The 16,416-nt window shown below is 35.4% G+C and overlaps 1 protein-coding gene across 6 annotated transcripts in view; it reads right to left on the reverse strand.

Annotated features, from left to right (window-relative positions):
• STXBP6 (syntaxin binding protein 6) overlaps nt 1–16,416 on the reverse strand; it is an 84,348-nt gene that overhangs the window by 42,184 nt on the left and 25,748 nt on the right. For 5 of the 6 annotated variants that reach the window (XM_042866213.1, XM_042866204.1, XM_042866221.1 and 2 more), the window contains 2 exons: nt 12,878–13,061; nt 8,290–8,403 (listed from right to left, as the gene is read on the reverse strand). In XM_042866213.1, the coding sequence (XP_042722147.1) occupies nt 8,290–8,403; nt 12,878–13,031 (268 nt within the window). In that variant the 5' untranslated portion in view covers nt 13,032–13,061. The remainder of the gene's footprint in view (nt 1–8,289; nt 8,404–12,877; nt 13,062–16,416) is intronic. The other variant, XM_042866229.1, reaches the window with a different exon arrangement.

The following is a 16,416-nucleotide window of genomic DNA, read 5'->3' on the forward strand; positions in this document are numbered from 1 at the left end:
ACACAGTTAGAAAGAGGTAATACACATACTAGCAGAAAGAATCCAATTAACTAGCCATAAAAAAAACTATTAAATAAAATGGAAGTAATAATCAACTTTATGCTTGCTAAATATAAATATATATAATAAATATAAATATATATATAATATATTATATATTATATTATTATGATATAATATTATTATATATTATTATATATTATATATTATTATATATTATTATATTATTTTATATATATATTATATTATATATATATATATAATATATAATAAATATAAATATAAATATAAATGAATAAGAATACTAAAAGAAATTTCCCATAACAGTTTTTGTAGGAAATACTTACAGAAACAAGATTTTCAAATACTTTCCAGCATTTGAAGTCATTATAGATATGCAGAAAGGGGAAAGACAGCATGAAATCAAATTAATTCCCCTAATTCAGTGATCAGGGATGTCTAAAGTCACATAGGTTTTAAAAAGAAGGCAAGTGGAGTGAAAAAAAAGGTTTGAACAGGTACACAAGCAAAGAGGAAAAACGGTCTATGAAATTCATTAAGCATATGACAAAGACTGAGCTTAAACATTTGTTAGCTGGAAAGTTATGAGCAAACTATTTACAACAGGAAAAAAAAAAAAAAGAGCTGTAGGCAGTCACAAAAAGAAACAACTCTTCCTTTTGAAGTATAACAACTTAGATTCACATCATATTTTAACACTACAGTTAAAAGAGATTTAAATTTTACATACGTTATTTCCATGAAAATAGCCTTTATTGATCATCTGGCTTTTTGCCTGCTGAATTAGTAGTCCTCCAATTGACTTTTCAAATTAATGGGCTTATGCAATCATGATAAGAAATTAGACAGCTATTTTTATTTTGAGAAATGTCAGTGCCACTTTCATTTATCCTCAAAATTTTTCTGGAAAAAAAAACCTGTGTCTTCAGATATTTTTCTGCTCAAGAACAGTGCAACAGTTAAGCATATCAATGGAGAGAGCTGCTTTCATACATTCCGAACTAACACTAAGGAAACTAGAAATAAGACATACTTGGAAGGAGGGTGATTTTTTTGTTTTGTTCTCACTTTTTGTCTTCAGCTGATGTAATCTTGCCCCACTCTCTCTTTCTGAAGATAATAGCTGTGCTTAATTACTAAATATTAGAAAAAAAAAAAAAAAAGGTTTTGTTTTCAAAGAATTGCTTTTGAAATTTACCATAATATTTGATTTATGCTATAACATTCAGAGTTCAGTGGGAATTTGAAGTAAGCTGTACAGTAAGCAGCTGAAGTCTACCTTGAAAGTGAGAGGATTTCAAAATACCTTTTGAAATTTGGTTTTATGGAAAACAAAGGAGTTTTCTCTTTCTCTGGAAGAGAAGATGCAAAGTCCATTTCCTTGCCGTTATTCTTTTTTTTCCTGCAGCTTATCTCAGAAATAAACAAACCACTTTACTGAAGCGTGCTGATAAAATTTCATTGTAGAACTACACATTTTCCTTTCTCTCCAGCAAGTTGTCTTTTTTAACACGATAAAAATCTTTCTGTAAAGTTGCAGTACACCTGTCTAACTTCTAAGGCTACTCCTTAAGCCTCTTATCTCCAAACGAGGTGAAACTTCAGTTAGAGATCCAAAGGGCTGAAATTTAAACTCACAGAAATATTCCCCAGACTGATCTTTCTTTTAAAACATTCACAGATTCTTATCCTGAGTTCAGAAAAGTTTGTGGAAGAAGAACAAAAAAGATAATGTGGACTGTTGAAATTTCTTTAAAATATTATCCTCCTACTTCTCACAGTTCTCAAGGTTTATATAACCACATTTTTTTCCCGCTTTTCAAGAGAACTTGCCTCCTGAGTTTTATAGCATAGGCTATAGCTAATTGCTTGCACAACAAAGCTGACTGATAACAAAAATATATCCATAAGTTACATTGCCTAACAATGGACAGACAAGATTGGAAAAGGGAAAATAGAAATTGAACTGAAGGATGCAAAAAGAAAACCTATGAAACTTGGCCACTTTGCAATCTTTCTTCCTTTTCTTCCTGCTTTAAAACACATTTACACACTTCATGTCTTTTGAGAGAATGTCATTGCAAGATTTTTGTCAAAAACATGTTTAATTCCTAAGGGAAACTTCAGTCTCTCAACTTGCTGATAGCTGTTAAAGTACTTACTTTCTAAAAGAAAATGGATTTAAGAGTAAGTTCATTGTAAATAAGATTGTTATTGTACAAACTACACGCCTGAATGCTAATATTTTGATTCAGTTCCTGAAGAATGGATTTCACAGTAATCTGTTGTGCTACAACTAATAACTTGATTATAAAAAATGCCCTTGGGGAACAGAAGTAGTTTCCTTAGAAGAGTCCATTCTCTTGCAGACTGAGGCATTCTGTTAGGATTTCAAGTGGTAATGCATTTATAAAAAACTAGCGGAGTCATATGTGAATACACCTGTAACACAAACATGGTATTGACTACCTAAAGCATAACTAGAGAAGTATCTGAAGGACCATTCCTTATCCCCTCCTTTTCTCAGATTAAAGAACAATGCTGTACCTATTGTTGGAAACATTTTGAGGAACACGTCTTGCTTGATGCACTACTGTTTCAATTTCTCATGAATCTTTTAGTCAAATGGGCATACAATAACCAGATCAGGTGCAAAATGACGGGGAAAATAAACCCTTGTCTTGAACTTGACATGGAATTCTCACTCAACGTCATCAGTGAATATAGGAGCTCAAAGTCTGTACTTAGGAAAAAAAAAGGACAATTTTCATATTGTTCCTAAGAGTTCAATGTTCAGACAAGTTCTCACTGCCCATACTAACTCAAAAAAGCAAATAATCATCAAATTAAACTGTTTACAATACTTCCAGGATTCACTGCTTTTAAACATTGAATGGTCTTTATCTGGTAGACATCAGAAGTCATGCAAAAATTCAACAAAATAGAAGAATATCCAACACAGAGAACGTCTCTAGATTGGTACAGCTTTTGTTCAGCAACACACACGTTTCTCCAGCTGTCAGTCTCCAGCTGTGGAATTTCTGTAAAGATCTCTAATTACTAGATTTCCTCTATTCACTTTTGAGTTCAAAGAGGTACTAAGAAATAACACAACTGATGACTCAAGATTTGGAGGCTGTGTTATCTAAATGAATGGCAAATATAACTCTTGGCAAATAATTCCACTTGCTTACACGGCTGTTCTGAGTAATTTTAGCAGACAGACATAATTGCCCCACTACACATTAATTTTTTGAGATGCTATTTAATTAGCATAGCATAGTAGTGAAACAAGACTAAAAAGGTAGTTTTTACTCCATTTAAAAGACAATAAGAGCATTAATGAAATCTGTGTTATTTCTCATGAACTGGAATGAAATCTGTGTTATTTCTCATGAACAAAACCACTACCACTGGATCTTAATGTTAAAATGCTTTAGTCTCACAGGATTGCAGTACAGGTTTAAACATCTGTCTTTCAAAATGGCATCATCATACTGTACACATCATTCACCTCCCAAGCCCTCCTCCTTGCTAAGAAAATAAGCTAGTTAATGTTAGAACAAAAAATACTTTAGAAAGCTACATCAGTGTCTGGCTAGAAAACCAAAAGCTCACCTCTGTATAAAGCAATAAATACCAGTGTTCGAGAGTCTAAGTGAACAAATTAATACTCAACAAATACATTGGTCTATAATTTTAGAGTCCTTCAAAAGCTGTAAGTAGGACATTTTCTTTTCCTCTCCAGTTTCACAGCATCTCTTCAAGCCTTTTCAAATTTTACATTCTCCATAGTTGAAGATCATTTCTCTTCTTTAGCTTCCAAACTAGTTTGCATTACATGATGAACGGGTAAATAACCTAAATTCCCTCATGCATATGATGCAGCTAAAGAATCATTTGTGCATATTTGTATGCTACATTCACTTAAGAAATTAGAATTTCTTATTTAAAACTTAAGAAAATTTAAGAAAACTATTATTAAAAAGAGGTTGTAATATCTAAATACAAAACAAACAAACAAAAAAAAAAAAAAAAAAAAAAAAAACTTTTTGTAAGTTCTTTACCTAGCTCTTGTTTTCAAGTAGGTTTAAAAAAAAAACAAACAAATCTTAGGTGCCAAAATCAAACAAGGCCAGCAAAATTTATCAGACTTTATTTTAGACAATTTCAGATAAGCTAGTGCGAGAGCTATCAAGATTTCTTTAGTAATCTGCTATGATTACAGAGGAACAAACATAATAACTGGAGGTTATAAATATTTATTTAAAGTTTCATTTTTTCCTCTCATTTGGGAAAAGTATATATTGTATGTGTGCCTTGAAACCAAAGTTACTGCTAAGAGAATAGTGCTTTGATATAAAAATTCTGTTATCTTCCAAGTCAATGATCCAGGCACAGAAAATAGCTCTTACTACAGAGAGAAAAGAGGCAGAGATTTAAGAAAACTAACACAGCAGGGGCTAATATCATATTATCCATGAACAGCATTTAGTAGTTATTTCATCCAGCAAGAAGCTTATGTTGCAGCTTCCCTTCCAGCTGAGTGACTTCTCTGAAGACACATCTGAGGAGGCAATACAGACAAACAACCCGATTCTGCATTTAGAGCATAAAATTGCCTGAGGAATTTTACATAGACGATGACTGTGTTTCAGATTAAAATGATAACTCAGATTAATCCCCTGAAAATGAATTTACCTTAAGTCTTATTAATGTCCTTCATTAGCTTAAACATCCCAACGGGAATGAGAAAATCCTGTGTCAAACAACTTTCAAGGAGACTAAATAATCAAGATTCAGACTTCCATTTAAAATTGCTCAAGTTGGTTTTTTGTTTTTGTTTTTGTTTTTTTGTTTGTTTTGAGACGCTGCCCTCTGACATACTAAATGAAATATCTGTAAAGCATTAAAAAATGTTAATGGAGGTTTTATTATACTTACATATACTGTAATTTAACAGTAGTCATCTCAAAAAAGCTGCTTGTAGAAAACTGATCTGTGTTTCAGAAGGATCATTCAAAGATAAGGTAAATATTTAAGCTTCTATTAAAAAGTCATAAGACTATGAGGAAAATTTCATCTCATAGGTGAAATAGGTGAGATTCCTCATAGGAAGAAAATTAGTTTTTTTTTTTCCTAACACCTAACACTGGAAAATTTGAGCTGCAGTACAGTTGTAACATGATCATTTCCCCGAGGCTACAAAAGGTTATTACATACCGCAGAGCTCTAAAAAAAAGCAGCAAAAGAGCCACTGAAAGGGTGGGGCAGGCTTTCTCTGTGAAGCAGTTCCAGCTAAACAGTTACTAGAGATTGTTTCAGCTTACACAAATGGGCAGTTCCTCCTGGGCACAAGGCCAAAAGACTTTGCATGCTTCATATTCATTCAGCCTCCCCACCCTTCATATGTTGTTTTTTTCCTTCTTATTAGGACAAGCATAATCAGATTACAAAAAACAACTTCTGTAAAAATATTAAAAGGTTTGGCTCCATATATACAGGACAATTATTTCAAATAGCATATATGCATAAATATATATATTGCCAGTTGGAAATTTTCAGATGTTACACCACTGGGGGAGAATTGGGAAGCATTAGCTCTAAATACCTCCCCTGCAGTGTGTCATAACTGGCCTGTTCCTTGAGTAGTATGTAAGCTTCTGTGGCAGCAGTTTGGATGACCTTGGGTCACAATCATACCACAACAGCACAACAGCAGATGAAATTATAAATCCTGATCCGTTTTGTATTTAATTCACTTTAAAATGATTATTTGCAGATGAAACAAAAAAATGTTTGGAGATCAGGAACATGTTACTCATCTTTGACAAAGCAACAATAAAAGCCCACCTAATGACAGAGGAGCTTGATGTAATACTCTAATTGGCTTAGCAATTTCTTTTTAAAGTACTTATTATGGGCTGCTCTACACTGAAAATTGTTTGATGCTACTGACTTCAAATATAACTATGAAAAAACTTAGTGGATTTAATTCCTACAGCTTACAGTACAGTAACAGGATAAGATTTTAAGCTGATGTTTACCTATACGAGTTCATAACACTGCAATTAATAGTCTAGGAGAAAGAGATCTTCTAGCTGTTACAAGAGCAAAGCTACATAGTAATTGACAGAAACATTTTCTAAAATACAACTGGGTAGAACTCCAGATGTTTCCTACCCCGTATGATACAAACTGTTCACTTTGTATCATGATGAGTCAGAGTGCAGTAATGCTAAACTCCAGTACCATGAAACTTCATAAAATTGTTCAAACTGAATCCTGCCTAAAAGCAAAAAACAATTTGAATTGCTATTGTAAAGTGAGAGTGATTTTTACAAAAACTAGCAATCAGAAGACACTCACATAGGTCTTATTTCCATAGCTGCCATATTCCAAGTTGAAGGCAAAGTTATCATAAAACATTGCAGATTACATTCTTATTTTTAGCTCTGCTTTTCTATTTCTTTCTTTTTTCTTTTTTACTTTTTTCTTTTTTACTTTTTTTTTTTTTTTTTTTTTTTTTTTTTTTTAAATCACATATGAGGTAACACTAACCTCTGCCAAAATAAAAATAAAAATAAAAATAAAGTCATTTGGACAGAGAATGAACAAACTGCTTCCAAAGACAGCATAACATTCAAACACTTTAACCTGCCAGTAAACTGGATGCTAGCATCTGTCATGTTCTGAGCAAAAAAAAGTGCAGCAAAATATGCTGTGCTCACTGAGGGAAGCTACTTCCATCTCCTCAGGAATGTAAACCTACCCATCAGAAATAATTCCAATGAATGGATAAAGAAATACACTTGCCATCATCTTTTGCAATGGAGGAAAAGCATTCTGCAACCTAATTACTTTCTGTAAGACATTTAGTAATTTTGGGATGCCTCCATGGGAAGGCTACAAATTCCAGCCAAGAATAACCTCATTAAGCTTCTTTTGTGAGTAAAAGGATAACATAACGCATCCAACATACAGCTTTGTGAAGTTTTTGTTTTTTGTTTTTGTTGCTTTTTTTTTTTTTTTTTTTACACATAACTTTACTTCATCAATAAACATTTCCTATACGTGAGTGTTAAGTCTATCCCATTTATTATTGCAAAGTTATGCCTGATTCCTTACCTATCTCATACAAATATTCATATACTTGCACTGAAAGTACATTGTATACATACATGAATATATTCATGTACTTGCACTAGCTCAGCTGTATTACTTCAGACAAAAAGCCTCTGTAAGCAGAGTGAGTCAACTCACTATATAGACACACAAACTTCAGTGCACAGAAGAATATATGCTAAGAACCTGCCATTGAATTGGAACTGAATTACACGTGTGCAGTGCAACTCCATTCACACTACTGAACTGCATCATTGACTTAATCAATAAGAATTGAACTTTGGAGAAGTTTTTTCATAGACCAACAGAAAGTTAACACATATTTTAAGATAAAATGGCAAAAAATTTAGGCAGAGAACTGGTAATGGTAGCCCCAGTTTTCTTTACCTTATAGGTACTGTATGTAACTGGCAGTCCTTGCACTGAGTACAGATCCCGAAATGTCTTCCCTAATAAAACTCACATATCAATAGAAGGCCTGATCTTCCACCTGTTGTACTAATCTAAGTCCACGAGGTTACAGCAACCACTACAACTGATCCACAGTAGCCCTCAAATGGCTGTCCAGGTTGGACAGAACCTGCAGAAGACATGATTTATGTTCTACTTTGCATAAGTAATGAAACATACAGTGGAAAGCCTGACACCTAAGTAAGCCAGAGACCCCTCCAAAGTGAGTGCCCTATGCTTGACCATCAATACTGCAGTATTATCCTCACTCCTTAATACTATTTTTAAACAGAGAGAAAATAACCCTAGAAAAATAACCAATAACAACTCTTTACAACATATGACAAAGTACCTACAAAATTCTCCTGGAAAAGGAGTGGAAAAATGAAATTTACTTTCATTTCCTGAATCCTAACAAAAAGAAACCTTGAGAATTCTCTTCATTATAAGATCCTGAAAATGGGAAAAGGAAAAATTAAAGAAATAAATTAGGAAATGGTAACTTCAGCACGGGATCAAAACTGACATGACAAGTGAGAACACATAAGAAAGTGAGTTATTTTAATCAAAAATGCCTTATCACTACTTTTCAATTTTCACCTCAAGTACCACACTGAAAAATCAATTGCACAAAACCTGCCCTGGAATTTCCAATTAAATTATGGCCAATTTCTGGCAGCCACATTAACTTACCTTCAAAGGAAGGAGGGATATATGTCATTTTCAAGTAACTTTCCATTCCACAAGCAGTCAATTTGAAAGGAATAACAAGTTTATGTTTGAAAAACAACTTTATGGCACCACTGGCTGGAGACAAAAACAGAATATGAAGCTATTATTGAAAATGAAACCAAGTGGTGTGGTTAGATTTTAGCTGAAGTGTGTTCTGAGAGCCCAATACAGAGGGTATTCATAGAACTAATTAAGATAACAAGTTATATCTCTGTCTCTCTGTATACTCTGAAGCAGGAGAAGGGAAAAATCCACCCCCACACACTGTGGTAACTACAAATCTCTTTTAAAGCTTATTAACTTTTTGTTTGAGAAAAAACGTGATGTGGTCAATAAGGTTACATTTTAGTGAAAGTAGAGAAAATAAATATGCTCTTCCCCTGCATGTACACCTAATTTTTGTATACTCTTTTATATGCCTTTCCCTCTTCTCCCCCCATTTCCTTTCAGATTTTCTTTCATCATTCTCAGAAAATTGCAGTTTCACATAGAAGTCACTAAAAATAAATAAATCCTTGAACTGACAGCATGTTAATTTAATTCGGAGACAGTAAAGAGAGGAACAGTAACAACAACAACAAAAAAGAAAGTTTCCACCCTAAGTTTTAAACAATATTATCTTTTAATATTTACACACAAATTCCAACATTTTAACAAGGAGGATGAGAAAGAGAATGGTGCAGCTAAGAGTTATGGCACATAAGAATTCAGGTTCAGAAGGAACCATCTGATTCATTCAGTGACTTGCAACTGCAACATACTTTCTGTTCTGGAAAGGTCGATGTCAATTCCATATGTACAAACTGGAAAATTTCCAATGCATTATAACAAATTAAAACCCCTTTTAATATTCAAAGTTACTAAGAAATCATAATGATATCACGTCAAAGGAAATAACACAGAACTAGTTTCAGAAATTATTGCCTACGTCCTATACCTCTGAAGTGACTTTTTAAGTATTTCATAATTCAGATAACATTCCAAATAAGTTTGAGAGCTCTTCTAAACAGATTTGTTTGAATTATGAGACAATGATTATAAAATGAAAACTTAAATCTGATCCAATAACTGTTAGTAGGTCTCCTAGTGTGGAGGAGGTGATAAATTCTCACTTTCAGCTCTGAATTTTTTGCCTTTTCTCTATATCAAATAATTTCCTACATTTAATAATAATAATGATAATTCCAGTTTTTATATTCTCTGTTCTGCCTACAACCACACCTCACCTTTGTTTTTCTTATTTGTCTACTCCTTGCTTGCAGTTCTTTAGCTAAATAACTCCATTAGGATCTCCCTGGGCTATGCTTGCCCATCTGTCTTTGTCAGCCATGTAAATACAAAGGGCATGAAGGTTGCAGGTACACCTCTTTGGAGTATTAATGAGTACTTCCTTCTAACCAATTCAAATTCAAACTCCAGTATATACAACAAATGTAATTTTGAAGGAAGAACCTCCCTTACTTGCCCACTTCGCTCTGTTAAGCATTTGATTATTTTAATGCTTCAGTACACCAGCTATGTTATCTTGGAATCCTAAAGGTGAGAGTGGTACACTGTCCCTGCTCAGGATCTCTGCCCTCATTTACAAAAAAGCAGGTAGACAACAATTATGTTGTAATGCTTTTTCAATCCAACACATAAAACAAAACAACTAAATTATAAAAAACTGTGTAATTTTTCAGTTACAAACTCAGTAGAAAGTAAAAGCAGATATTACAATGTCAGGTATCTAGATTTCCGCACTCAATCTTGAATTAAACTATAACTAGGCAAGACACATTTGTATTCCCAAACATTTATTAATTAAATGTTTAAGTGCTCTACTGTGTTAAAATGCATCTTATTCAGGTGAGCCCAGGCTGCCACGCAATTTGTAGAACTGACAGCTCCTTGGTAGTGACTATTTTATTATCTTTTGTGTCATCTTAACAAGTTCGTTTTTAAGCAGATTCTTTCAACTGATGAATTCAGCCTTAAACTTTATCAAATTTCCCTTAGCAAAAGACAGATTGAATCGGTTTAAGGAAACTAAGAACACGAAGATATTTTAGTCACTAACTATATTTACCTAATATACAGAAACCTGGGGGAAAAAAAATTGGACAAGAGTGAAAGGCTTACAGATTTGTTTCTAAAACTAGTGTTGCAACACTCAGCAACACTCATTTTAAGTGGAAACTAACATTCAGAGCTCTCCACCAATGCTTCTCACACTTAATAATAAATCACAGAAAAATGGATGGTAACAGACTATATTAGTACATTCAGCAACCCCAAGATAAAATTCATGTTTGGCTGTGGATACAGCAGAACTGCCATTCATACAGTAACTTATAAATTAAAACATTAATTAATTAAAACAATAATTTAAGATCATTATTAGTTCAATTTCCTTTAATAATAGTGGCAGAAACAGTTACTACCTACCCTTTAGTTTTGTGTCATCAATTACTCTTGACTAACTGTGCCTGCAATCCTATTGCATTTGATCATGTTTTTGATCATGTTAGAATTATAAATCTGCCCTCAAACGTGAGTACAGCGTGGTAGACGCAGTCTCTTGTTGTCATCTACTGAAATTCCCAATCATACAATATGTTTGATACCATAGACTACTATGATACTTAATAAAAATCTGTTTCATACTACTGCAGAACATTACTAACAGCATGGCACATATAACTCTCCTAATATAATAATGCAGATTTCCAGTACCCAACACACAGTAACTTTATTTAAACTATAAATACTTCTCATTGTCATTAATGAGAAGCTATGCTGAAATCAAGACCTCTGCTATTTCTCTTACTCATGACACATTATCCTGTTGCAGAAAGACACTAGATGCATCCCAGATCATTTAACATCTTTAATGTACATTTTTCATTTTGGCTGCTACACATGAACATGGGGATGGCTGAGTTGAGAAGTTCCTCAGAATGGTAAAAAGATAAAATAAATTAAAAAACCAACAATCAGATGAATAGAATTCACCTACATAATACTGTGAGCATAACTCATGCCTCTAACCTATACTCATGAACACAGATGTGTTACGTATGCACTCTGAATGTCCGCACTGCCCTAAAACAGAATTATTATTTTAAATAAGACCACTCAGGAAAAGTAAATTAAAATTCTAAAAACTGACCACCAAAAAGAAAACGAGTTGAGCCTTTATCCATAACAAGTCAGAAATTAGAACTCCTTTTTTCTTCATTTTGTGAGGAAATAGAAACCTCCAATCCATACATCCTAAGAGGATATCCCAACCACAAATCCAGGAAAAATCCTAGCTGAATCCAACCCTTTCTTTAAACTATTGTAAAGGGGGAAAATGGCAAGTAGAAAATATTAAATCTGTTTTGCCTAATTGTGATCAGTATGAGTGTACAGATGCTGTGCAGCTCACGTTTAATATATGCTTATTTACATATTTACATACATACACAAATGTTATTTGGCAACTTATAAATTCTGCACCTATGCACCATGTTTCAAAACCCATCATTTCCATGGTTGCTATAAATTCTATATTTTGATAGTTTTAATTTAATTTGCAGTGAAAAAAGATTCGACAGAGTCTGTTAAACTCTATTTTCTGCTTACTTCAAACACAATGGTAATCTACTGATCTTTACAGAGCACTTATCCTCTGACTACTGATTTTACCTCTATTAAGGTGCACACCCTCTAAGGAAGCAACTGATGCTTAAAAACATGACTACAACACCTTAGGGTACCATATATATTCACACAAACTCAATTGGCAGACACCAAAACTACAGGGGACTTAATTCAATGTGTTTTATTTATATATACTAAAGTAAATGAACTGGACACCACTTTCATTAGAAAATATAAAAAGTATGTAGCAAAACATACAACTACTACCCAGCCTGTTCTACAAAATTGAAATTCAGACTCTCACTAGTACTGTTTCGACCTTGGAGAAACTCATGATTCACGTGAACAGCTTACTGACAAATAAGTCATTACTCCCTGTAACCTGTGATGTCTCAAAACAGGTCTTTACATCATTTTCTCCTTCAAAGCATCTATTTCTTTCTTCACTTTTTTAAAGTCAAGTGACTGAAGACCAACAGAGGTTCTGTATGTCAACAAGCTAAAAATATAATGGATGAAAGTTTCATTTTTAAGGACCCAGTGACACAGATATAATTATGAAAATAAGAGGAAAATATATTTGCTTCAAATCAGAAATTTCGGGGCTTAAAAAGCAGGTACAACACAAATTTTATCCCTCCAAGAAATATCTTAAGCCTGATAGGAAAAGATTTTTTCCAAATGTTCTTTCTTCATAAACTGCAGTTATGCTGTAAGAGAATATTTTTTTAAACAAAGAAAACACCTAATCTATTTATTATGCAGCACAAATATTAATAGCCTGCGTTCCGAATACTATTATTCTCTGCTTACATTACTAAGATTCAAGTCAGCCAGCACTGCACAGCTATGGGTAACATGTAATCAATTAATTGAAGATAAACTAAAACAGACAACTGGATGTCAAAATCTTTAATCTTACCTGACAGGCAGATGTATGTTAAATATTCACCCTGACCCCCAGTAGCAAGGAAAGGAATCTTTTTTTTCGTTCTTCTTTTAACTTGGACAGCTCCCAGCATCCTTTCATCATGTGGGGCAAAAATTTCTTTGTTGATTGCAGATTTGGCATTCATTGTAGATCAGATATAGCAGACTGACACTCACTAAAACAAAATCAGAAATAAAAAACTATTAGGAACTACCCCTAAGCTATGTGAAATTCCCTTTGTCTTACACTGGTATTTGCAACTCCGACCCTTCAAATAAAGTCTTTAATGAATTAAAGAATTTACAACAGAATTTTGTGTACTTTGAGGTAGAATTTTCTAACTATCTGAGTTGTCCCAGAAGTACTTCTTGTTATGTACAGTTCTCAATCTAGCTAAGCCTATTTTGGACAAAAGCAGTGCATTCTAGCACTTCAGTGTGACCCAAAGTCTTCTCAGATGGACACGTTCTGACTTCATTCTGCATAAAAGCTTCATTAATGTTCTCTCTGGTAACTGGTGGAAATCTCTTTTCTTGATCCTTGTACAACTTTGAAATACCTTGCCCTGTGGTTGTTGACTCTGGAAAGTTTCAAACGAACAAGGTTCTTTCTAACTTCTCAAGCCTCTGATTTTCCATTCTAAAAATTTTCTACTTCCTTTACATTAGTCTTAAAATAAGTGTCACTGATCCTCTGCAAGAATCATCTGTACTTCTTAGGACCAAGTTCCCACAGTACCGTCTTCAGCTTTTTCTTTACTTGGAGGGTGAAGATATATTTTTATTTTTTATTTCACCAGTGGCACCTCCAAGCATTTCAATCAAACTTCCTAGAGGACAGTCCAACATGAGGCTCTCATTTGCCTGAAGTGAGAACCTTCATATCTCAACTAGTGAAGTAATGAATTCTACTTGAAGGAAAACACTAACAGATGATACTTGCCACACATTTATCATTGGAAAACAGATAAATTCTGGTCAGATTAGATTATAAAGCCAAGAAAGTCATGGAATCATTATGTTAGTGTGCATAGTATTAGCAAATAATTGTCTCGCCCTATTCAGCCTCAACATTTTATTGGCATCTCTTCACGATAACCTCTTATGATTTTGCTTCCAAAACACGTATTCTTGGAGGTGTAACAGTGCACAACTTAGTTAAAATCTAGTTAATAACCTATTTATTTGAGGACTTAATTTATACCCTTCACGTACAAAACACTATATAACAGTTAAGGCCCAGTTTCAGAATTACAGCTGTGGAAATTGACATATTATAGAATCATAGAATGGCCTGGGTTGAAAAGAATCTCAGAGATCACCTGGTTTCAACCCCACTGTGGGCAGGGTCACCAACCACTAGACCAGGCTGCCCAAAGACACATCCAGCCATGTCTTGAATGACTCCAGGGATGGGGCATTCACAATCTCTCTGGGCATCCTGCTCCAGTGCATCACCACCCTCTGGGTGAAAATCTTCCTCCTAATATCTAGCTTAAATCTCTCCTGTCTTAGTTTAAAAACATTCCTCCTTGTCCTATCACTATCAACCCCTGTAAACAGTCATTTCCCCTCCTGCTTATGTGCTCCCTCCAAGTACTGGAAGGCCACTGAGAGCTCTTCCAGGGCTTTCTCTTCTCCAAGCTAAACAAGGCCAGTTTCCTCAACCTTTCTTCAGAGATGCTCCAGCTCTCTGATTATCTTAGTGGCCCTCCTCTGGACCAGTTTCAAGAGCTCTGCATTTTTCTTGTGCTGGGGGCCCCAGGCCTGGATGCAATACTCCAGACAGGGCATCACAAGAGATGAGGAAAAATCACCTCCCTCTGGATGCTGGCCACCCAGTTTTTAATGCAGTCCAGGATATAGTTAGCCTCCCAGGCTGCCAGTGCACACTGCTGATTCATGTTCAGCTTCTCATCCACCAGGATCCTCAAGTCCTTCTTCACAAGGCTGCTCTTAAGATCTTCTCCCAGTCTATATAAATACCTGGGATTTTGCTGGTCCAAGTGTAACACTTTGCACTTGTTGAACCTCATTATGTTCACATGGGCCCACTTCTCCAGCCTGACCAGGTCCCTTTGGATGGCTTCCCTTCCATCCAGTATATCAACTGCACTGCTCAGCTTGGTATCATCTGTAAACTTGCTGAGAGTGTACTCAGCTCCATTGTCTATGTCATTGATGAAGATGTCCAAGAACACTGGTCCCAGGACCAAGCCTTGAGGGACATAACTTGTGACCAGCCTCCACTCTGACATAAAATCACTGATCACAACCCTTCGGCTGTGACCAGCCAACGAGTTCTTAATTCATCAAACAGTCCATCTTTCAAATCCGTTCTTCTGCAATTTATAGAGAAGGATGTGGTGAGGGACCATGTCAAAAGCTTTGCAGAATTCCACATAGATGACATCTTTCCTTTCCACCAATGCTGTCACTCCATAATAGAAGGCCACTAAATTGGTCAGGCAAGATCTGTCCTTGGTGAAGCCATGCTGGCTGTTGTGGATCACCTTTTTACCTTTTATGTGCCTTAACAGGTAACCACAAGAATCTTTTCCACGATCTTTCCAGGCACTGAGGTGAGGCTCACCAGCCTGTAGTTCCCCAGATCATCCTTTACTCTCATTTTTAAGAAAGGAAGAATGTTTCCTTTTGCTCAGTCACTGGGGATTTCACCCGATAGCCATGATTTTTCAAATACGACGGCAAGCAGCTTGGCAACCACATCTGCCATCTCTCTTAGAACCCTGAGATGTATTTCATCTGGCCCCATGGACTTATGTATATTAAGTTTCACGAGGAGTTCTTGGATTTTTTCCACTGTAACACTAGGATGGAATACACCACTCTCACCCAGATCTAGAGGTTCAGGGTCCTGGCAGACATGAGGAGCCTAATCACCAGTGAAGACCGAGGCAAAGCACTCGCAGAGCACCTCAGCATTTTCCATGTCTAATGAAGCCAGTCCTTCACTCTCATTTATCAGAGGTGGAACACCCTCCTTGGTCTGTCTCCTCCTGTCTATGTACCCATAGAACCCCTTGTTATTTTTCAGATCATTTACCAAGTTCAGCTCCAGCTGTGCCTTGGCTTTTCTGATCTCATCTCTACATATGCAGACAACATCCCTGTATTCTTCCCAGGCTACACAACACTGCTTCCACTTCCCATACATTTCCTTCTTTTCCCTCAATTAAAGCTGAAGGTCCTGGTTGCCCACCTCCTCTGCACAATTTCTTCTGCTGGAGGATGGAGAGCTCTTGCACTCACAGAAGGATGTCCTTAAATAGCTGCTAGTTCTGTTTGTTCCCATGCCCTAAAGGCCAGCTTCCCAAGAGATCCTATCCAGCAGTTTCTTGAGCAGCTGGAAGCTTGCCTCCTGAAGTTCAGGGCTCTGACTCTACTTTCCGTCAGGCCTGCACTCCTCCAGATCACAAATTCCACCAGGGCATGATCACTTACAGCCCAGGCTGCCTCCAGTCTTAACATCTCTAATATTCTCCTCTGCATTAGTAAGCACCAGGTCCA

This window comes from Lagopus leucura, unplaced genomic scaffold (genome assembly GCF_019238085.1).
Source record: "Lagopus leucura isolate 7727_CA_CO unplaced genomic scaffold, USGS_WTPT01 Super-Scaffold_1, whole genome shotgun sequence".
Taxonomy (NCBI): domain Eukaryota; kingdom Metazoa; phylum Chordata; class Aves; order Galliformes; family Phasianidae; genus Lagopus; species Lagopus leucura.